This window comes from Podarcis pityusensis, assembly GCF_964106645.2.
Source record: "Podarcis pityusensis genome assembly, chromosome: 2".
Classification (NCBI taxonomy): domain Eukaryota; kingdom Metazoa; phylum Chordata; class Lepidosauria; order Squamata; family Lacertidae; genus Podarcis; species Podarcis pityusensis.
In genome coordinates this window covers 41224159-41247958 of record NC_138029.1, presented here as the reverse complement: position 1 = coordinate 41247958, position 23800 = coordinate 41224159, and the positions used below count along the sequence as shown (strand labels likewise).

General features: G+C 41.7%; 1 protein-coding gene across 1 annotated transcript; it reads left to right on the top strand.

Annotated features, from left to right (window-relative positions):
• On the top strand, positions 1-23570 carry CFAP52 (cilia and flagella associated protein 52). Its single transcript, XM_080993800.1, has 14 exons — positions 1-160; positions 1769-1968; positions 2835-2971; positions 4373-4501; positions 6048-6147; positions 6569-6685; positions 13099-13199; positions 14546-14716; positions 19928-20076; positions 20568-20713; positions 21066-21217; positions 21514-21616; positions 21778-21889; positions 23057-23570. The coding sequence occupies exons 1-14, from the start codon at positions 76-78 to the stop codon at positions 23230-23232; spliced, it is 1878 nt and encodes a 625-aa protein (XP_080849926.1). The 5' UTR covers positions 1-75; the 3' UTR covers positions 23233-23570.
• The last annotated feature ends 230 nt before the right edge of the window (positions 23571-23800 follow it).

Below are 23800 nucleotides of genomic sequence, written 5' to 3'. Positions count from 1 at the left end.
GCGGGCCTCCTGCGCGCCTGCGCGGTTTCCTTGGCGACGGCCGTACACAACCCCTGAGCGCTGGAGGAGGAGGCCATGGCGGCCCTCCCGAACGGGGAGAGCGGGTCCACCAAGGAAGAGCTGGAAGGCCTCCAGCTGGAGGCGATCATCGGCTTCAATGGTACCAGGCGAGAAGAGGGGCGGGGAGGTTGTCGCCTGTGCCTGAGTGAGGTGAAGGGGGCAGGGGCGCTGAGTGCTCGCTCGCTGGAAGAAAAGGTGCCGGGGCTCAAAGTCGGGTGCCTGGAGAAGTGGGACGCCCCGGTTTCGGAAGCTGGTGAAGGGCCGTCTTACTCCATGCTCAAGGGCACCTGCCTTCTTTCCTAGCTGTGGCTTTCAAAACCGCCTCTCAGAACTGTGGAATGGCGAGATATAAGTATTAAAAAAAAAAAAAACTTTTGCACGTGCATATACCGTACTTTACCCGCCAGTTGTGGGGAAGGGGGGGGGTAGTGCTAATAAATCTAGCTTTCCCATTTCCATCCCTACATTTCCTCTTTCCATTCTTGCTGCAGCAGCAAGACGTATAATTGACAGCGGCCGAGAGAAGTGGCCAAATCCAGTTTTCCAAGTCTCTCAATCAAGAATAAGCTTTCCTGTGACAAAGCTTGTGCCTCTTACGGGTTTATACCAAACTGCTGTAACTGTTTTGTGCAATGGTTATTTTGTTAGTTGCTCTGAGCATACCAAGGGGAAAGTCTAACCAACACACAAAAATAAAATAACGTTCTGGGATGTAACCTCGGTGAGCTTTGTTTACGGTCTAGTGGAGTCTTTAGGGTGCAGTACCAAGAAATGAGAAGTGAGTTGGTTCAGGGGTCTGGATATGGAGGAGTGATCAGTTGCTGGGCTTTATTTGGCGTGCTTTTAAAGTCCTCATGGAAGCAAACCAGATGCCCTCTCTGGCTGAAGGCATTCTCTGTAAGTTTGTAATATATTAAAGGAGGAGCTTCAGTTCAGAATACTTGCTCACCTTGGGGAACTTTCCATGAAAAGCAAACAATGGAAAACCAGCATTGGCGACTAGGCATTTTTTTTACGGAAAGTACAATAGTTGCATTTTAAAGGGTTTAGTGGGGACATAAAATGTAGAGTTCAGTTCACAGAGTGAGTGAGACTTGTGCGTTTTGATTTGGAGGAAGCACAGAGTTGCAGGAAAAGATTTGAGCATCTAAGTTTTTCAGCAATCCCGTTGCGGTTCAGACTGTGGAATGGGAGCTCCTTCAGCATTCTCCCAGAAGCCATAACTGGGGGAAAAAATTAGGTTAAATATTTAAAGCAACTGAGAACCACAACCTTCTATCTCTTAGATCTCTGCCCAAAGGTAGGGCGCACTGGGAGCCAATCTGTATGGATCAAAAAGGGTCTGAGCACAGAGTTCTGCCTTAAAACTTTAGGCTAGATCAAACTCTGTATTCAGTTCAGTATATTCCCTAATGCCTAGGAAGAGCAGAGTGGAATGAGAGATTGGGAGAAAATCTGAGTGGCAGGAAGCATGATCAAACACTTGTGAAGTGCAGAGCAGTCTGTATTCTGAGCAGCGTGGGTTAGCATAGAACAGACATCCTGTGCTCATACGGTATTATCACGAACTGTCATTTACTGCATGTGGAAAGGACAGTAGAAGGTATCTAAGAAGAACCCTCCCTCACCTCAGTGCAGCTAACTAATGCTCAGAGTTCCCTAGAACATGACTCTGACTTTCTCTTTCATGTCCTTCCTTTGCTTACAGGGCATGTACCCTTTGGCCTCATCTGCCACCCAGATCGAGAGCACCTCATCTACCCTTTGGGCTGCACAGTCATTGTCCAAGGCATAAATATTCGCACTCAGGCTTTTCTACACGGTCACACCAACAATGTCTCCTGTGTCACGGTTTCTTCAAGTGGATCCTATGTGGCTTCTGGACAGATCACATTCATGGGATTCAAGGTGCATAAAAGGACACCTTTTAAAAAATGTATTGGACACCCAGTGGGTGCTGCAAACAAAGACCTAGCAAAAGCATGGTTCTGATATCTGGTTTCTCAATACTGGCCTGGTTGTTTAGCCTTTAGGCTGTGTCGTGTCTACTGGTTTAGGTCTCATAACATTACACCCATGAGCAATACCTCTGAATAACCTTGTTTTATTTACTTTCATGTGGGCCCAGTGCAGTTGTAAACATGCAATTCGGAGGGGGATGCTGCAAGCCAAATTTTAAACGACAAGGAAGATGTTGAATTTCTGATTTACTTCATAGCATACCATGTGGCCCTGAGCAAATCACTTCAAGCAAGAGTGTCTAACCTGTGGTTCTCCATGTTGGCTTACAGCTCCCAGCATTCCTGACCATGCTGCCTGCAGCTGATGAGAGTTGGACCTCTAAAAGTATCTGGAGGCCCACAGGTTAGCCATCTCTGCCTTAGAAACTTTTACTTCCTTATATGGAAGCCAACAGTGTTGCTTAATTACTGTGTAAACACCTAGACTGAAGACTGAATAGAAACTTGACAATGCTTTAAAAATATGGATCACGTCAAACCATTCATGTTTTTCAGCACTTCTGCCTTGTGTTGGTACATTCTTCTTGGCCCTGCCATTTGCCTTTAAAGTGAGATATGCTTGTGTTAGGTAACTGATTCAGCAAGCTCTCTTACTCAGTAAGCCTGTAGCTGATCCATAGGGCTGTTTAAGATGAGTTGTTTATGGCTTTTTAAATTTCAGGTTTTGTTTTGTTCCAGTATCTTTCACATCACATGTTTTGGAACTGACCTAAGTGTTGTTACTATGCTGATACTTATTTTTGTGTGTTCCAGGCTGATATAATTTTATGGGATTACCAGAAAAAAGAGATGTTGACTCGGCTATCACTTCACAAGGGTAAAATTGAAAGTCTAGCATTCTCTCCAAATGACCTTTACCTAGTATCGCTGGGAGGTCAGGATGATGGAAGGTAACATTAATTGAAAAGTAGCTTTCCTTTTCCTTTTTCATTATATAAACCAGGAATCAAATGTGAAGTAGATGACAACCCCTGTCTATGCCTGTCTGTCTATGTCTGTTTCCATTTATTTGCTTTGAGTTCTTTTCAGAACAACTCCAACATTACTTTTCCCTACTCATGTGTTTCCCAAAGATGCATGTGTGGAAGCTGGGAGAAATTAGCAGATGATGTATTTGTAATTTTGAAATGAGGCTGATATGCACAAGTGACAAAACTGCTGCAAACTGGTCTGTCAATTAAATAAGTCAAAATCATGTCTGACTGATCTAGTCTTACCGTTTACACTGTTGGCCTTTCTATCTCTAACTCTTGACACAAATGTAAGAGAAATAGAAAAATAAGGGTTAAGAGAATCAGCCTTCAATCTTTGTGAGTTAAGTAATAAAGCAGACTAAAATACAATGCCAATGGTGGGTGGGCTCCTGGAAGCCTGGACACACACACAAACAAACACATACACTTCACAATCATGCTTGTTCTACCCTAACACTCCTGATTGACTCCAGCAAGTCTCATAACATCTGACTACTAAGTACTGTACATTGATACAGCAAAATAAGTTAGGCTGGACCCCCCCCCCCCTTGATCTTAGTCCCAGTAAAGTGTATCTTCCCCCACCATGTTTGGGTCCTGGTAACAGTTTATCTGCTTGCAACACCTGAAATATTGGCATCAATATGTTTTGTGACGTTGTGGAGATGTTGTAGTCAATATCCTCAGTCCTATTCACTGGCAAAGTTAAATTTACAGTCTAATTCTAAGGTACTCATGCCCCAAGGAATAGTCCAGATGAGATTCACTTCTACCCAACTATCTTTTGAGTGTTGGACTTAACTTAGGGAGGGGGAGTATTTCAAAATGGAAAAATCAGTTTCTTTAGAACAGCTATGTAACAAATGATGGTTTAGTGATCAATGAGGAGTCAAGGAGCTGCGGGTTTTGTGTGCTCCTTTCTCTTGTTCTCCATGATTTTCTGCCTATCTTCCTGATTTGAAACATTTTATCTGAACTGGCAACCTATAGTTTGTGCCTGCCCTGTAAATGGGAATCAGAAACCAGCATTTGAAGATAGGAAAGCAGCAGGTGCAAGGGGAGGAGGATGGAGCATGCAAGACTGAGCAGCTCCTTGACTGCTTGCTTTTGTAATGCCATGCCATGGTTTGTTGTTATGCCTGAACCCAATTCTACGTGTCACGCTTCTAAGATTCTGATTTTGTGCATACTTACATTGGAGCCATAATTCAGCGGGAAGTTCTTCATTGTATTTTATCACGTTATGCTGTAAGCTGACCGGAGAACAATGTTAAATGAATGGATGACTGGCTAAAAATTATTTCCCCTTTTTGGCAGCGTGGTAGTGTGGAGCATCCCAAAGAAAGAGGCCATTTGTGGTAGCCCTGCTGCTGCACGTAGTGCTGGGAACCCCACCACATTGGTGTGTTCCAACTGCAGGGATGAAATGTTCATTACTGCTGGAAGGTATGGCTTTGTGACAAAGGCACCCATTTCATTTTAGAACTTCAAACTCTGCAAATCTATTTCATTGTACAAAAGTGAATGTCAGGAATGCTGAATGAGCAAGAGAGTGGCTTCTCCTTCAGTGTTCCTGAGTACAGTGGTACCTTGGTTCCCAAACTTAATCTGTTCCAGAAGTCTGTTTCAAAACCTGTCTGTCTCTAAAACCAAGGCGTTCTTTCCCATAGAAAGTAATGCAAAATGGATTAATCTGTTGCAGACTTTTAAAAACAACCCCTAAAGTAGAAATTTAACATGAATTTAAATATCTAACGAGACCATTGATCCATAAAATGAAAGCAATAATCAATGTACTGTACTATAAAATAAATAAGACAGGATTGTAGGTGATAAAAAATAATTTAAAAATTCTTTACGTGCACTGATGATAGTCATTGTTTTTATGGGGGGGCTTTTATCCATTTCTGCAGTCATACAATCAATCAATCAATCAGTAGCTGAACTGGGTTCCACACAGTCACAAAAACAAGTCACAAAAATGAAATCATAAGCCACAGTCACAAGTCAATCCCATAAAACGAAGAACAAATCACAGTCAAAAAAATGAAAAAGCCACACAAACAAAAACACAAAAAAATAACAAAAACAAAAGCTCCAAATATCACCTCTGTGTTGCATGGGTGCTTGGGACTCAGCAGCTGACAGACTCAACAGGAAGCCTCTGATTAGCAGCGGGGAGACTCAATTTACAAACGGAACACACTCAACAGGAAGCGGAACATATTCAGCTTCCAAGGCAAAGTTCACAAACTGGAACACCAGCGATCTATTTCCAAGTTGTTAATAAACTAAGCTGTTCTAAAACCAAGGTACCACTGTAGTAGTAATGATGGAATGGTTTTGGATTCCTGACAGGCATTTCCACCAGTTTTAAACTTACCAGTGTATTGAGAAAGAGCTAAATCTTCAAATTTTGTGATTAACAAGAGGTTGTACAGCAGACACCTCCTATAACGTTTACAATGGCCGGGCAATGTAAAATTGCTCTGCACTGTGGCCTTTTAATACTGGAAGGAGGGTGTTTTTGAAATTGCTGGTTTCTTTCTTTCATCACCCATGGTATGCAATCATCTGCTTTAATAGAGAGTGAGGCAGAGGAATCAGTCACCTGCATTTTTGTTGGGGCTTGCTGTATCTTGAATGATTACTACTTATAGCCAATTGCAGGCAGTTTCCATAGAAAATAATGTAGTATGTGGGAGCTTTATGTTATGGTCAGAAAATATATTTATTTTCTCTGAAATGATCTAATCAACCAACCAGTTCCGCCTTCTGTCCCTGGATAACAAGAGAATAGAATGAGTTTGTGTTTAGCTTCTTAATACACTGCAGTGACACATCGTTAGTTGGCATATACTTTTTGAAAGCTGCCAGGCATTGGTAGGTGGAAGACAAATAGTAGATTCACCTTTGAATACTATGATCAAGAAATTTGTGTGACATTTTTTTCTATTTAGAATCAATTTTGAAATATGTTTTTTGGCTGCAGTGGAACCATTCGCGTATGGGAATTGGATTTACCCAACAGAAAAATCCGACCAACTGAGTGTCAAACAGGGCAGCTGAAAAGAATAGTTACATGTGCTATGGTAAGCAAGCTGCTGGTCTAACAGTTGGATTGCTTTAGTGAACTCCGCTGTTGTGTTTTACTTTGCTATCGCTTGTTTTCATTGCTTGCTAATACTTTTTGGCAATTTAGTCTTTTTTTAATTGTGCCAAGTAAAAATATTTTTAGAAGGTGTGGGGTACAATTTAATAAAATAAGTAAATTGGTTGGCATCCATCTGTCTCCGAGTGTGTAAATAAATAAGCTGAACAGCAGTAGTGTTTGAGACATAAAGACACAGAAGAAGAACTTTCTCCCTGTGATTTCCAGGTCCTATGTGAGATGGCATCAAATTTCTATCCTATATCACTCAAAAGAAATTATGACAATGAATTTAGGATTACTTGTCATCTTAAAAGGTGTGGCGTGTGCTTCTAATCCTTCTCCTCTTCATTCTTCCCCAGATGACTGATGATGACAGTTATTTTTATATTGGGACATCCACTGGTGATGTCCTCAAACTCAATACAAAAAGCACATTGATGAGTACCTTTGGCCCAGTGAAGGAGAAATTCAGCCTGGTAAGTGGCTGCTGTGCTCCACCTCTCACTAGCAGAGTGTAGTCATGCAGATAGTATAGCAACAACCAACCATTGTAACCAGTGCTCTATTTCTAGAAAAAGAGGTGCCAGAACCATGAACGGTCTCCCTTGTTCTCTTATAATGGCAATGGTGCCCACCTAAGAGGTGCCAGAGCTGAGTTCCTGCTGAGCAAAATCTCTGGTTGTAACAAACATTTAGCAGGTGTCAGGTGACAAAGTGCCAATATAGTTGCATCTGATCCTGTGTAAAACTCCTGACTTTGGGTGCACCCTTCATTCTGAGCAACTTGTTATTTGGGTGCAGACTGAGCTTACCTCCGCCTTGCCTTTTGGTGTGTATCTGCAGGGAAGTTTTACCACTTACCTAGCTTCTTTTCTCTGGACTACCTGATAGTTGGGCATGGACTTGTTCACATCTCCAGTAAACTATGGTATGTCTAAGTGTCTGTGGGCAAATCTCTCCCAACCTTCGTTTCCCACTGTAAAATGGGATCCCTAACAGTAAGTATTAGGAACATAGTAAACTGCCATTGTGTGGGCAATTTTGAATACCTGGTGAAATTAATCTGTCCTTCCCAACACTCTCATAATTATATCAGCTCTTTTCCTCATTACATACACTGACTCTTGGCTATGTATCAGAATTCTAGTCTTTACTTGTTTACTGTTTGCTCTCTGTTGACAATTTTTCTCAATCATATCTGTCCTCCCACTCAATTTTTCCTATGCATCCCCTTCATCCTAAGTCAGAATTGCTCCAGATGTGTTCTTGGCTTCCCTTTCCCCATTCTCCCATTCCTATCTTTGTGTCTTGTGCTATGCTGATCCTGTGATTAGGAAAGCTTTCCCCTTCTCTCCTCCGTTCCTCCTGAAAAACCTACTTCATTAGCAAAGCTTTCCCTGAGTTACTCTAGACTCACCCTGATTTGATATTTCACTCACTGCTCTATGATACTTGCCTTTACATCGTGTGCCTTTTGTAGATTATAAGCCTTCTAACTATGACTGTACAGCATCTGCATTGACTGGTACTGAATATTAAATGGCGAGAGGAGCAGCATTTCTTCTCTACAGAAGGGAGAAGGAAAATACCATGTGGCTAGCAGTGTGATTCTCTCACCTCTCCATTCTAGTCTAATAAATTATGTCAACAATTTGGATGTGGACTGCTCACTTGGAGCACTCTTCCCTCAACTTGTACTCTCCAGATGTTGTTGGACTACAGCCCCCATCAGTCTTAACCAATTGTCTATTCTGGTTGGTGCTGATGAGGGTTGTAGTCCAACAACATCTGGAAGGCACCAGCTTGTGGAATGCTGACCTAAAGGAGTCTTCCTAACATAATCTATATGTGTTTTGCTCTATATCTCTTTGTGTGTGTGTTGCAGGATATGACTCTTGAGGCATTTTAAGATTAAACACATATTTCTATACAGTGGTACCTTGGGTTACATATGCTTCAGGTTACAGACTCCGCTAACCCAGAAATAGTGCTTCAGGTTAAGAACTTTGCTTCAGGATGAGAACAGAAATTGTGCTCCGGTGGTGTCGCAGCAGCAGGAGACCCCATTGGCTAAAGTGGTGCTTCAGGTTAAGAACAGTTTCAGGTTAAGTATGGACCTCCGGAACAAATTAAATACTTAACCCGAGGTATCACTGTATGTTTATAGAGGATTAAACATGTAAGCTTTTGTGGACTAGAGCTTTGTTACATACATGAAGTAAAAACTTGAAGGAAGGTACATTATTCTCTCTGCTATACTCATGGCATTTCATATAGATCGAGCCACAAAAATGTGTACGATGAAGTAGGCTCTATCCAACAAAAACCTATGCCACAATATTTGTTTTAGCTTCTAAGATGTCCTAAGACTCTTTTTTAAAAATGGTATCAGGATTCATTCCTTTATCTTTTTCATCCCATCTTGCAAATAATTATCCCCTCCTGGGCCTGTGCTCATATCATCGTCGTCGTCGTCGTCATCATCATCATCATCATCTTCATCAAGCAGCTTTGAGACAGCTTCCAGTCATAAAATAAGAAAATAATAAAAACATTCAAAAGCACAATGGCAAGCACAGTAAAACAACTGCAGTGTACTCAGACAGAATACGATACATGATCCAATCAACAAAGTCAACAATACCCAATCACTTGAAGTCAGTGGTGCTCAATGTGCATGACATCACACTAGGGACAATTACTTTTTGTAGTGAGTAAATCAGTCATAATCTTTATTCAAAGGGAGATATATATTTGTTCATCAACTGTAATTTAGGAGCCTCATGCTCTGTTTGTTCTTTATAAGTCTTTTGCATAAATGACGTTGATGACAGATGCAGAGCTTGGATGGTTCTTGACAGTTTGAGATGTGCAAGTTAATTCTTACTCGTTTGCACAGACTAGATAGGAAAAGTATACTGTCCTTCAAATATTCTTTATTCTAGAGCCAGACAGTAGTTTTCTAGAGCCAACGAAAACATTAGAAAGAGATTCTATTTCATGATAGTGTACTCCATTAACATAATGTCTGAAGGACCCAGGATATGCTGCCTGTTAATGTATGACACACATGGGCCAGAGACATGTTAATGGTTGATTTGATATCATAGGCCTATAAAACTGGAGCAGAACATCACAATCCAAATATTTGACATGAAGCAAAATCTCCAGTCACCAAACACCTGTTAAAGATTATTTATTTGCTATATCTTCACCTCTTCTTTCTCTAGTTTTCAGACTTATGAGAGATTCAGCCATATCATCAGAAGCACAAGACAGGAAATTGGTTTAATTAAAAAAAAACAAAAACCCTCAGCTTTCAGATACAATGTACATGAAAACATGTTTTCTATAAAACATTGTAAATAGCACACAAGGAGACTCTCATGCTGGCTTCTGGAGCTCAGTACTTTATCAAATTTGGATCTCATTAGCAGAGCTTCATAATTCATTTTAAATATAATAAACTGCAGTAACATCTACTGAATGAAATGCCACAAAAAATAAAAAGGTAAATAAAAAGTAAAGCAAGTAACCCCATTCACATAAATCCCTTTATTTATTTAAGTTTTGAATATATTCCCCCATTAAATATGTAGCTGATTGTTTCCAGACTCCAAGTCCAGTCTTTAAGATCTTCAGGATAGGCCCTTCTTTCTGACCCTTCTCCAGGGTAGCTGTTTCTTGAAGTAATGTGCGAAAGGGCCTTCTTTGTGGTGACCCCCACTTACGGAATGCCCTTCCCTTCTGAAGTATAGCTGGTACCAGCCTTGTTTACTTAATAGTGTTCAGCTGATCTGTTAAACAATGGGGGTCAACTATAGTAGGTTTAAGACAGTTTAGAATAATATGTGATGGTTTGGACTATGATCTTTTATCTGCTTTCATTCTTTGACTGGGATCTTTTTTTAATCTTTTCATGCTGTAACCTGCCCTGGGATCATTAACTCGATGAAGGGTGGGCTTCAGATTTAAAAGAAATAAAATAAAACAATTATATTGCCATTTAAATCATTGGGATTTTTTATAGTTGGTTTAATAGGAAATGCATTGAAGCAAGCAGCAGAGATGTTCTCCACCGAGTTATCAATACTGTAACTATCTGGATATGGTTTTATTTTCAACTGACAATGAAAGATGCTTTGAAAGCAAAGTAAGGAAAAAGGCATTTCATTATAGACACATTGCAGCCTGAGTTATTCAAGTAAAAAGAAAGAATTGTGTGTCTTGGAAAGGGGTTTTATCAGAGATAGTGGGATGTTTACATTTGAAAGCAATTGGGATGGATGCAGAGCTTCATTTTCCTGCAGGGAAATAAGTGAGCTTTATTTGGCTTGGAAGTTATCTCTTGTAATCGGAATCAGTCATGGCTGTGATTTCTTTGTGTAACATGTAAATAATAAAAGAAATGTTAAGCCATCCAGCAGCCTTTGTGTTTAGCTCACAAGGGAAATGGCAGGGTGTAAAGCGGAGTATTGCATCATTAATATGAACTACTGAGCATTATGAATAACAAGTGTGGATTATAAAGCTATCTGCTTTCTCACTGTGATTCAAGGGACAGTCATCATAGGCAGGCCTTGTCCGTCTGAAGATTCTCTTTTTTGGTAGCTGTTAGTTGGTTTCTGATATGATTCCGTTGCAATAATTGGAACTTGCTTCCAAGTCAAGCTGTTTAGGACTGAGTGATGTCAGCAGTCTATCCAGGAAAATTAAAGCCCTGACAGGATCGTGTTAACACCACACATTACCTAGCAAGGTAGTGAAAACCTGTCATCATGAAACTTCTCAAATGTAAGAGAGTTTATATGTAATTGTGCCAACTGTGTGTTTTTTCCCCTTCTTCAAACCAAGTCCTGTCTTAGGAAGTAGTATCCTGCAACATATCAAAAAACAGAGCTGTTGTGGATTTGATATTTGGACACTTGTAAAGTCCCATTGACACCCCTAAGAAAGATTTGTGTTTAAAAGTAATCCTGCTTCTGGATAATAATTTATAGAGAATAGGAACACCTACCATTTGGCTAATAATTTTTTCCTCACCATTCACAGATGTTTCTTCTATGCCTCTTTGTTTTAGAAGGGCATTACATTTGGTAATTTTGGTGGGAATTTCTGGAAGGCAGCAGAAATCACATTTTTGGGAACCTCAACAATTTTTTGGGATGTCTGGATTTTTACTTCTTGAAATATGGCAACCCTACATCTTGGAACACTGAAACAATATGACATTTTCCAAACTGTTGCCCCCCTCCATATGTTTTTGACTACAACTCCCATTGACCCCAGACAGCAAACCTAATGGTCTGGGATAATGGGAGCTGTGTCTTCCAGATGTTTTGGACTGTCAGTTTGAGGAAGACTATGAGGTTGTGTTTGCATGGTTAAAATTTACCCAGACTTCACAAGAGCTCTGCTCATAAATGTTCATGTGATTGGCTGCATATATGACAGGGGTGATGAACCTGCTATCTTCAAGATGATTTTGGACTACAATTCCTGTCTTCCCTGATCATTGGCCTTTCTGGTTGGTGCTGATAGGAGCTGAAATTCAACTGTCTTAAACTACAATAGCTCAAGGCTCATGGAAAGTGCAGCAGTGCCCCACCAAGATGCCAAAGCAGGAACTGAAAGCACTTGGAACACTTGCAGGACCTTGGATAGTTCCAATATCCCGCTATGGTATCTTTGCAGCCTGCTGGTTGTTGAGGGACCTTGTTCTGCAGCCTTTTACCCCTATGGAGCTGGAAAGACAATGGTGCACTGGGGGTCTCCTTCAAATTGGAAGAGCCTGGCAAGGCTCTGTCCCTTAGCTGGGGCTGTGCTGTCCTGGAAGTTCTTCTGTCAAGGACAAAGATGAAGTCTTGTTCTTCTCTGCCACACAACTCATAGTCTCTTTGAGTTGTGGGTCATACCAACAACATCTGGTGGGCCTCAGGTTAGCTACCTCTGCAATACAAATCAGACCTAAGATTGCTGAGGGTGTCCCATAGTGTTTGGCAGTAAAAACCTGGAAATAATCAAGGGAGGAGGAGAATCATCCATTGGTGCCCTATGCTGAAATAAATGCAGAAATGACAAATGGAGACATTTTGGGAAGAAGATAGAGGGCTGCATAAACTATTAATCTGGTTCAGGAAGGAAGTTCTTATGTGACTGCTAAATGAGCAATGAAACACTCAGAGAGCACTCTCTTATCATGTAAATAATCTTAATGAAGACTTCTTGTCGTGATCTTCCTCTTACGTGCTTCACAGTCCTCCCTTCTTCATTGTCATTCAGCATTCTACATGCCCTGTCCATTCATTTTCAAAAACTCATCCTGTTAATGTCCTTCTCCTAAATTTATGTCTATATTTTCTTGAATTGGATCTTTAACTCTAAAAGACACTTGACATTTTATGTGACTTCTCAGGAAAAGGCTGACCTAAGTGCATGCAGTGTGAAGGGGAGACACACACCACCACCACCACCACCACCACCACCCAGAAAAAGATGCAGGAAGAGCCTGCCGAACCTGAACACTGTGAAGCTCCCACTTCCTGCAGATACACACTTTGTGTTGGGGAATGCACATCATATTTTATGTGCTTACCACAAATACTAAAGGACCACATAAAATGAATGTGCTTGTCTGTCCAGGGAGGTGGTGTTCAACCTGATATGAATAGAGTTGTAAAAGGTGTTTCTTTCCTTGGTTATTTTTACACTGCTGAATAACAACAACTTTCCCTCTTTTGATAAGTCAGCACTGGTAAAAGAGTAATCTTAATTGCATACACACCACCTTTGCAAGGCAAATACTCTGATCTGTCCAATCATCCTGCACAAATACAGTGATTTGGCTAGCATATAAGTGTCTTAATCCTGCTTTTTTTCCCCCCTACAGGGAGTGACATCTTTGCTATTACTGAAGACGGGAGACTTAGTCATTGGTACAGGAGCTGGAATTGTAGCTCTTTGTTCAGAATCGAACTATAAAGTAATAAAGTGAGTTTCTGAACATTCATTAGCAAGGATATTAGTGCACCCTGGTAGTTGCATTCAACATGGAAATAATGTGAAACATACATTGCACAAAATGGTAAAGCAATTCACAGTTGTTTAGCATGAGCTTTAGTTAGATGGTGCTGGACTTCAGATCGGCTGAGTTCAATGGGACTTTCTTCCAAGAGGACAGCAGGCTTAATGATCACAATTTAGAGGACAATGAACTAAATGTATGATTACATTATGCCACCTACTTTTTCCATGGGGTGAAGTGAGTCAGTTTTGAATTTATTAAAACAAAATTTGAATTTTATTTTGAATGTCAAATACCATATTTTTCGCTCTATAGGATGCACTTTTCCCCCTCCAAAAATGAAGGGGAAATGTGTGTGCGTCCTATGGAGCGAATGCAGGCTTTCGCTGAAGCCTGGAGAGCGAGAGGGGTCGGTGCGCACCGACCCCTCTCGCTCTCCAGGCTTCAGGCAGCTATCCGCAAGCCTTCGGAGCGCGGCGGGAGTTCCCGCCGCGCTCTCCAGGCTTGCAGATATCTGCCTGTTCTGGGGGCTGGGGTCAGGGGAAGCTCGGGCTTCCCTGCCCCCAGCCCCGCAAGCTCCGGGAGTGGCGGCGAGGTTGCGCGCAATCTTGCTGCTGCTCCTGGACCAGGGGTGTGTGTTATTTTCCCCCCCTTTATTTCCCCCCCTAAAAACTAGGTGCGCCCTATGGTCCGGTGCGCCCTATGGAGCGAAAAATGCAGTACATTTTGTTTCTACTTTGTAAGCAGAGAAACTAGAGAATAGAGTGTTGGTGCTCTTAGCTAGACCACTAGAAAAGAGAGCTTTTGACTGTTTTAGAAGTTCCATTTTGTCAAGAGAACTTCAGACCAAAATCACTAAATATGGATCGTCACACAAGAATTGCTAGCTTAATTTGATGGCTTTCAGTTCACAAAATCCAATGCGGAACTATAGATTTGTTAAAGTGTATTCTTGTCATCCAGTTGTGCTCAAAAATAAACCAATTTTATTTTTCAGCCAATTTCAGTTAATAGATTATGGAAAATATCCACAGCTTTTTCTCGGAACATGATTAAAAAAAAAAAATCACAAAGAAGCATTAATAACAACAACAGCAACAACAATTAATAGGAGAAACAGGAATATTAAATGCTTCCTAATCTCTCAATTTACAGACCGAGTACTGAAGCCAGGTCCTACCATGGGCTATTGGTGGAAGAAAGGATAACAATGCACAAAACAAACATTAACTTAAACAAGCAAGGCCTGGGTAGGATGAATGGTCTTTTAAAAAAGTCATTTTCAGTACCAAACTTTCTTTTGGCTTTACAGAAAAGTTCAGTTGGAAGGTGCTGTCACATCCATCACGCCACGAGGGCAGGGGCACCAGTTTTTTGTGGGCACTGAGGAGGCACAGATTTATCGGTTCTCGTATTCGGACTTTAGGGATGAGCTCATAGCCACCTGCCACAATGAGGCCATTCATGATATCATTTTCCCATAGTAAGTATGATCCAAAGAATTTTGTTAATCCTGCATATATGTACAAGGTACAGTGAGTTTGGTAGGCAGCAATCTTAATCTTTTGGATGGTCCTGTATGTTCACTGATTTGCAAAGGGGGGCACTTAGGGTTAACAAAACCAGCTAGTAAACTGTAGGCTCTAGCCTGCAGGAAATTCCAGGAAGCAGGACAGACAAGAAAGCAACGGAATGGGGTTGGAGGGTTGTAGTCTTAAACATCTGGTGTGCACCAGGTTGTGGTTTTACTATCTGATTCTTTGTAGGCTTTCTCTCTGCTTTCTCTGCATGGTTACAATAGCTCTGCCTTGGAGCTTTGGATAAGGCGCCCTATGCTGACACTGCACAGAGACGTATCATAGCATTTCTGCTTATGTTATTTTCAAAGACATCGGCATGCAAACCAATGTGTTAAGATGCATGGCAAAACATAATGCACACATAAGTTTTCCCAGAAAAGATGTGAGCACACCCAGCAAAGCAATAATGTTGGAAGCAACCCTCAAGTTGGTGGTTCTTTCTAATAAGCCCAAGGTCTATTCAATCCCAGTGCTCTGGGTTTGGCACATTCTGGGGAAAAGAAGAGAATTTAGAGAATAGAATACTTTGGGCAAGGATGAATGGAAAGAAACAGCTGGATACTCACATAATAGGAGCTTGGCGGGGGGGGGGTTACACTCTCGCTAGTGCTGCTCTCCAATAAAATTTGCTTTGCTCATTGATGTTTCAGCAAATATGGCCCTCACATTCTCTTACCTTTCAGTGATGACTAGACACCTGCCAAATTCTGCACTGCAAGTAGATTTATACACAGATTTATATGCACAGTCTTCTTCATGTTCTTTCTGTTTTTTTTTTAAAAATAATCTTTATTGCTTTTAAAACTTACAAGAAAAGAAGAAAAAAGAAAATAGGCGAAAGAAAAAGACAAAATAGAGCAGAGAAGAAAAAAAAGAGAAAGAAAAGAAAAAACAATACAATACAATACAATAAACAATACAAAACACAACCTTAACACACTAAACTAAACAAAGCAAAAGAACAACAATTTAAAAACATATATCATACCATTTCATTACTCTATCTTACATTCCCTTATTTCATCGACCTCCTCTCACCTCCCTTTTTGTATTCCACTTCTATTACTTGTTTCAGCAATTCCTTTCCATCTTTCTCTATTTTTATCATTATGAATATCTTAACATATTTTGTACCTTATTTTCCATTAATACTGAAATACATATTTATACCTAACTCCTTATAACATTTCTGCTAAAGCCATAAAATTTCATTCCAACAATTTTCTAACACTCATTAAATTTACAATATTTCTATATATAAACTTTAAACTTTCCCAATCTTCTACCACCATCTCTTCTCCCTGGTCTCGGATTCTGCCAGTCATTTCCGTCCATTCCATATAGTTCATCAACCTGGAGATCTTCTGTCCAAGGCTCTTAAATCTTTTCCAAGTCCCTTCTGCAGTTTTTCTTCATATTCTTTGATGCTGAGGGTGCTGAAGCGCAGGTCTTGGGGGGACCCCGACCCAACCATACCCCCATTCCCTCTCGACAGACCAACCAACTCTCCACAGCTAAAACCAGTGTCCATACAATATCTCAAATCATGTTTCAAGGCTCCCCCAGATCCAAAGGCCCCCACAACTCCAATCACCTCCTGACCCAGATTCAAGACCCAAAGGTCAGTAAATCTCTGCATGAAAGAGTCTATCCAACCTTCCTTCTTCAATCCAAACAGGACTCCAATCTTCAAATTCTGACTTTTTCTATATTCATTCATAAAAGGCCTCCACTTATAGTCCTCAGTTTGCCTCTGTAAAACCGGGGCTTCCACTTGTATTATTTTAGGTTTAACAACACGAACATTCTCCTTCGTCTTCTCCCCAGTTTGTCCTGTCAAAGTAGGTTCCTGTGTCAAATCCTGAACAATTTCTGTATTAATGGTCACTTTTTGTTCCAAATTAGTCACTTTTTGTCCCAAGTTCTCAAGTTTGGTATTCATAGCGTCCGTCTTCTTGTGGAGCTGTTCCAACGAATAGCTTATCTTACATAATACAGTCACTAAGGCTCCTTCTGTCAACATTCTTAAAGTCCAAGGTCGATCTCTATTTCACACAGTTCTTATCTTGCAACTGGAAAAACCCCAGCTCCACTCTTGTAACTGTTTCAAAAGCTCCCTCTAGAGGGAAACAGTCTCCACTTGTATCAATCCTTTCAAACACAGTTTAAACTATAAAGAGAGTTTCTTTTCCTACTTTTTAAACGCAGATGAGTACAATGGAAACAATATATTTCTCTTATTGCTAGCTGTCAAAAAACGTCACTCTTTCTGGCAGCCCATTTCCAGGTTCGGAGCAGTGGTAATTTGGTTTTTCACTCTCTCCTGCAGGCTCACTAGGTCCAAAATTTCCCCCCTCTTCTCCTGCTTCCAAGGGGGGTTTAATAGTTTTAACTGATGGAGATTTAATCCTTTACAAAAATAAACTTTCCAAGGCTTTAACTTGCAACTTCTTTGCTTCAATCTGTTTACAAAAAAGGAAGGCGGACTTCCTGTTTAGAACCTTCCCGTTTCGATGCCAAATTAATGAATTTAAGGATCTAATTTTCCGTTCTACTCACGGGTAGTTGTTTAAAATCCAATTGTCCACAGGAAAAAGTCAGCGCTCTCCGGCAACAGCGATGCGGCTTCACTCCGTGAAAGAAGCAATCAATTCGAAGCACCGCGCCACTCACCCCACTTTGCTCTGGATCCCCAAATCAGGGTTTCCCCGCGAGTAGGGGAGGCGCAAAGGGTGCCAGCCGAATCCCAAGTTCACAGGCTTCTCCCGCCTGTGATTTCAGTGGGTCTCTGCCTTCGCCGTGGCAGTCAGACCCTAATTTCCGTGGAGCAAATTCCTCCCGATCGGAGGAACTCCGCCATTGCTTGGAGGCGCCAACCCGGAAGTCTCTTCATGTTCTTTCTGGGTCTGCAAGGCCTTTGGAGCATTTCTGTGAGAAGATTCCATGTCATTTCTAAGGTGTCCTTTACATGCAGCCCCAGCTTCATGGAAGCTATTTTTCCATGAAAAGTTCCCTTATAATTGGGGTTGTATGTAATTGATTCAGTCAGGTGTGCAGAATCACACTGATCCCATGAGAAAGACCCACTTCAATTGCCCCCACCATGTGGCCAATTTGTTCATGGAAATGTGGGAGCCACATTGGGAGAAATCTGATCCCAAGTAGCTGGGACATTCATCCATTCATTTTATTTGTATGCCACTTTCCCACCCAAAATTCATGCTGAAAGCAGCTTACAACAAAGAAACAGGGATGCATTGCAGCCAGTTGAATGGCATTTTATTTATTGTTGCAAGTCTGATTGCCCTCTTTCCCACCTCTAAAGCGCTGAATGTAAATTAATCCATGGCTAGCACTGCAGTGGCAATGTTGTGTTTCACAAGGTGTTTTGCTTGGTTAGATTCTGGGTGTGCCATATGCTGTGCTGTCAGTCCTAGCTCATCATCTGTTTGAATTCCCCTCATGAATAGGCAGGTGAATTCCCATTTGCTGTCAGTACTGAGACCGTGACATTTCTTCGAAATGATGGTTCAGTTGCTGTCTCCTGCAAATGGAGCCTGGCAGTATGGGGCAGAAGGACACGGTGGGTTTTGTAGGCCACAGCTGTCTCCCTTGCCCTACCTTTCATGCAATGTCAAACATTTTGCTAAGTTACATCAAGACGAGTGCTGGGAACAATTGCAGGTCGCCCTTGTCATCGGAGTGCCAACAGACATATCTTCTGTTTAATGAGACAGCCCTGTGAGGTTTACAGTAATCTGACGCTTGCGTGTGATTCATGCCTCCTGTGTGAGAGCTGTTCAGATGAGCTTGATGGAATGGCTATTGTTTGCTTTCACTTGAATTACTCATCTCTTTTCTCTTTCTGAGCAGGATACAGTGCAACCTGTGAACTATTCTTTTCTGTCTTGACTTATTCTGAAATACTTCAAAGTGATTGTAGTATTCTACTGTTCTATGTACAGAGGATGGACTGCTTGACTCTAGTATGAGATTGACAGAATAATGTTATTTTAAGCAAAGATTATGAGGGGTTATTTATTTGTTTAAGGCATTTATATACCACTTGATCATTATTATTCTGCTGGAAGCCATCCAGAGTGGCTGGGGAAACCCAGCCAGATGGGTGGGCTATAAATATTATGATTATGATTATGATTATGATTATGATTATGATTATGATTATTTCTTCTAAGTGGAATGGAAGTAAAGAGCTCATGGGAGTAACGAAACATGACTGGAAGCTAAGGTGTGATAGCCATGAAGGGCACTGAAACGCAATGTCCTCAAAGCTGGGGCTTTAACATAATTAGCACATGCTTAGCACATTCTTAGCACATGTCTCTCTGTTGGGGAATTCGTGGGCCTACAAATGTTGCTGCACTGCAACTCCCATCATCCCTGACCATTGGCCATGCTGGCTGTGGTTGATGGGAAGTGGAGCTCAACAACATTGGGAGGGCAACAGGTTCCTCATCCCTGCTGTAAGGGCTTTCAGTCCAAGTCCAGCATTAGGAAAAGGGTTTGCCCTACCCCAGATCCAGCAACTCCTTTGAGCAGTCAACCTGGAGGTTTTGAACATGTGGAGGGGAAAATGTAACAAGTCCCTTACCCTTTTCTACTCACACCTGCTCCCTAGAGCTGCTGCTCTGGTTTCCATCAGAATTGTCCGGAACTACCGTAGTAATACACCAGTAGCACCAGTCAAAGTGGCAAGTAATAAGCTCACCCATTGATTCATGGTATTCTACATGCTTCATATCTATTATCTTCTCTCACTGGGCAAATCACCAGATCTGTGACATTCAAGCTCTCATCCATTTCTGAATTACCTTGAGAGCCAGTTTGAAAGTGGTTAGATCTTATTCTCCATTATGGTCATTTAATTATCACTGTGTGGATTTGCTATAATGTGATTATAACATTCATTTTTGAGCTGGACTTAGACACGTCAAGTTTCTTCTCAAAAGACTATGTTGGGTGTTCTGAATGAGAAAGGCCTTCAGGGGAATATGGCCCAGTGGCTCAGCTCTGGCATTTTAATACTGCGGTTATTGAGAGTTAGCAGCAATTCTGTTTGACTCTTCCTAAGCCAGCTTCTCTGCCTCCCATAGTGGTACATCTGACTTGTTTGCCACCTGCTCCAAGAATGATATCCGTGTGTGGTATACACCTGAAAACAGGGAGCTGCTACGAATAACAGTCCCCAACATGACCTGCCATGCCATAGATTTTATGAGGGATGGCAAGAGCATCATTTCAGGTAAATACATTTTGCATGTTCCAGTTTATTGTAGAATTGTATCCACAGCCAGTTGCCCTCTGCTTTAAATTGTCCTTCTGTCATTAGCCTAATGACCCTTCTGTCATTAGAGTCTGCCCAGTGCTTTCTAAGGTCTTTGTAGAACTACTGCTGTTGCATTATGGGTAATTGAGCTACAATTGTCCACTGCATAATTTGGAATCATGGAGCGGAGAGAGAGTAGTTTTGTTGAATCCCCACAGACCTAAACTCTTCTTACATAGAAATCACCTGCTGAAGAGTGATGCTGTGAGTGCCATATCTTCTCCTTAGCATTTTCCTTGGCGAGAGCAGGTCACCAAAGCCATATGATCTGGACATTGGCGAGCTCTGTAGCAGAACTGTGCATTTTCTTGCTGCTTCCAGCCATAATGACTGTGAAAGTAGCAAAACACCAGGTGAAGGAAGGAAAAGTGGAAGAGACTTAGCAAAATCTTTCTATATTATTTTAGCATGGAATGATGGGAAGATCTGTGCCTTCACCCCAGAAACTGGGCGGCTAATGTACGTGATCGAACATGCTCATAGCATGGGTGTGACGGCTGTGGCTACCACAAGTGATGGCAAAAGAATCATCAGTGGTGGAGGCGAAGGCCAGGTACTGAGCCCTCAAAGTCCTTGGATCTCCTTTGCAGATTTCACCAACTTTTGTACTGACTGATTCCTACCTACAACACATTTCTTTTTAATGAGACACATGGCCAGTTGTTTGCCATTGCATGCTGAATAACTGTGTGGTGTATATATCCTGTGGCAGAGCAGACCCAAGAGCCTATGAAGCTCAAGCCCCACGTTGATAGTTCACATCAACATATAGTTTACATTATAACAGGGGATATAATGATACCGGCCCCAAAATATACGGGATATTTATAGATTGCCAAGATAAAGCACTTAGAGAAAGACACTATATAAATGCATTTTCTGAAGATTCTGCTTTTGGGTTACAGGTGAGAGTATGGGAGGTTGGCAAGGAGACGCGCAAGCTGGAAGAGGTCATGAAAGAGCACATCTCTTCTATTTCATGCATCAAGATCAAGAAAAATAACCAGGAGTGTGTCACGGCCAGTATCGACGGAACATGCATTATCTGGGATCTTGTGTAAGGCCATTCTTGCTTGGAATCGTGACTGTCTGCAGCCACAGTATTGTGCTAATTTCTTCTTTCAACTAAGAGGGTTATCTTGAAGAGACAAAAAAGGGGAAAAAAGCAGGGTGGACTCCAGGGACTTCTGGGATTTCAGTGCATGCCTCTGCAGCTGAAGGGGACTTGGCTATTTTATAAATTACAGATCAGTAGATCAGGGTCTGAAAAGTAAGAGTTATTGGTGGAGGGCTCTGCTTAAACCTAACAATACGTAACCTCAGAAACACTGGGTGTTTTTTCCCCATCCCCAGTCGCTTCATGAGGCGTCAGATGATCTTGGCCAACACCTTGTTCAAATGTGTGTGTTACCATCCTGATGAGCACCAGCTTATTACAAGTGGCACAGACCGGAAGGTGAGTAAAAGAAACACTGGGACATGAGCCCAGCAGCACGGGTTACTGCCTAAGTACCCGGCTGCATGTCTCAGACATCTCTTGGAGTAAATGTATGAAATAGGTTACTTGTTGCTGCACAGAGGAAGGCTCTCTCACACAGGTTTTCTTCTGGTTTCTAGATTGGTTACTGGGAGGTGTTTGATGGGTCCCCAATCAGAGACCTGGAGGGCTCCCTGTCTGGTTCTATCAATGGGATGGATATTACATCAGATGGAATCTTCTTTGTCACTGGTAAGTTGAATTTTAAAAAATGAACCTTATACTGGAGAGGCATTGTTCTCCTTCTGCAGAGATACTTGCTCCTTTTCTCATTCATTCCTGACAAGATCTTGTGCTATTGAGAACTGAAACTAAAGAAATCAGATATACTCTGTAAAGGCCAGAAAGAAAATGAGATTTGACTTTGAAAAATATGGTGGTGGGCAACTTCTGAAAGGCTGCAATCCTATACTCATTTACCTGAGAATAAGCTCAGTTGAACTCAATGGTGCTTAATTTTGAGTAGACTTGTATAGGCTTCTATGATAATCATTATCGTGAATGACTGCGCTCTGAGGTCCCTGTTGAAATCCATTGTTGGATTAGGGAGCTGCTCCCCATAGTCTTCATTCATGTATCATGCTCGTGGCTCCTTTCCTCCATTCATGTTGCACAACACTTTGGACTACCATTTTCCAGCCCATTTTAGCCCCAAAATTCATTCTATATATACTCTTTCTCTGAGTATGGGTCCTTTTGTTTCCAAAATGGCACCACCCACCCACAAAACAAAGGTATCAGCAGCCTTGGGGGGAAGTCAAAGGTTTGCATAACTACAATAACACTTGGAAAAATATCCCGAGCAGAGAGGAAACCCAAAGCAACTCACTGAGTAGACTTAACTGGCTCAGAGTGCTGACTGTTAGAGGGGACGAAGTGGTGCAGATGACTTAATGATGGTGCAGATGGTTCTCCAACCTTTTGAGGCCTGGAAGTACGTTGGGAAAGCTAAGAACCTCATTCTGCACCACAAAATAATTGATCAGACAGACGAAAGACGCAATGCTCAGAATCACCTCCTTTCCCCAAAACCCAGGCAAAACATCCACGCCCTCCCAAAACAAAAACATGGACAAGGAAAGCAATTCCTCCCAACAAAATACCCCCAACCTTTTAAAAATAAAAATTGGGAGAGCCTTGGTAAGCATGAAGGGTTGCGTGTTGCTGAGGACACGTTGGTGCTGATGGATTAGGGACTCCTGAAATATATTGCCATGGGCAGGCTGCCTGGAACCTTGAGCAGGAGCTCTCCAAACTGCAGCATTTTGTTGCAGCTGCCCCTTTTCTTTGCTTATTCCTTCAGTGGATTGCTGGCAGTCTTTCACAAAGTCTAACCTTCCTTCCTTCTCTCCCCTTCAGGAGGTGATGACCACCTAGTGAAAGTGTGGGATTACAACGAGGGTGAAGTGACGTTTGTTGGGGTTGGCCACAGTGGCAGCATCACCCGCCTGAAGATCTGCCCTAACAACAAATACATTGTGAGCGTGAGTGCTGATGGTGCCATCCTTCGCTGGAAGTACCCCCATGTCCACTAATGCCTAATAGCAGCTGCTGCTAGACAAAGATTCCAGTTCTGAACTGTTCTTTTTTAAGTTGATGAGCTTTTCAAAGCTTAGAACCCCTTGCTGTTCCTAAGGGAGATAATAGTTCATTTTGTTTGAAATAGTCAGACCTTCCCGTAGTATTATTGTCCATAGATCCAAGTGCCTATTGTCTGCATTGGTTTCAGTTGGTGCTTAGTCACATGGCGCTGTGAACCCCAGGCCTGGCACATTCGTATTGATGTTTGTGATGTATTCTGTTTGAAATTTCAGTTCAGAAAACTGTGTCATATCCCCCTCCTTCACAATGTATTCTGTGTTGTGCAACTCTACCGCTCTGTGTGCATCTTTAATTCGCCTCTGCTAAAATGACAAAAAGCTTAGAATCATAGCAGCAATTCCACATTTGGAAAGGCTCTCGAAAGCTATTGTGTTCAAGGATGCAGTGATGCATTCGAATGCTAACCCCAGCAGTCCCTGGCAAGATCAGAGTATAGGAATCTGCCTTATGTGAAGTTACTTTCCTGTGACCTGTAAGCTAAGCTCCAGCTATAGTCATGAA

What these genes read in the sequence shown, in the direction of transcription:
- CFAP52 (XM_080993800.1), top strand. Translation starts at nt 76, where the DNA reads ATGGCGGCCCTCCCGAACGGGGAGAGCGGGTCCACCAAGGAAGAGCTG. An exon ending in TCACATTCATGGGATTCAAG is followed by an intron (nt 1,969 to 2,834) that starts GTGCATAAAAGG and finishes TGTGTGTTCCAG; the next exon opens with GCTGATATAATTTTATGGGA. An exon ending in CATGATATCATTTTCCCATA is followed by an intron (nt 14,717 to 19,927) that starts GTAAGTATGATC and finishes TGCCTCCCATAG; the next exon opens with TGGTACATCTGACTTGTTTG.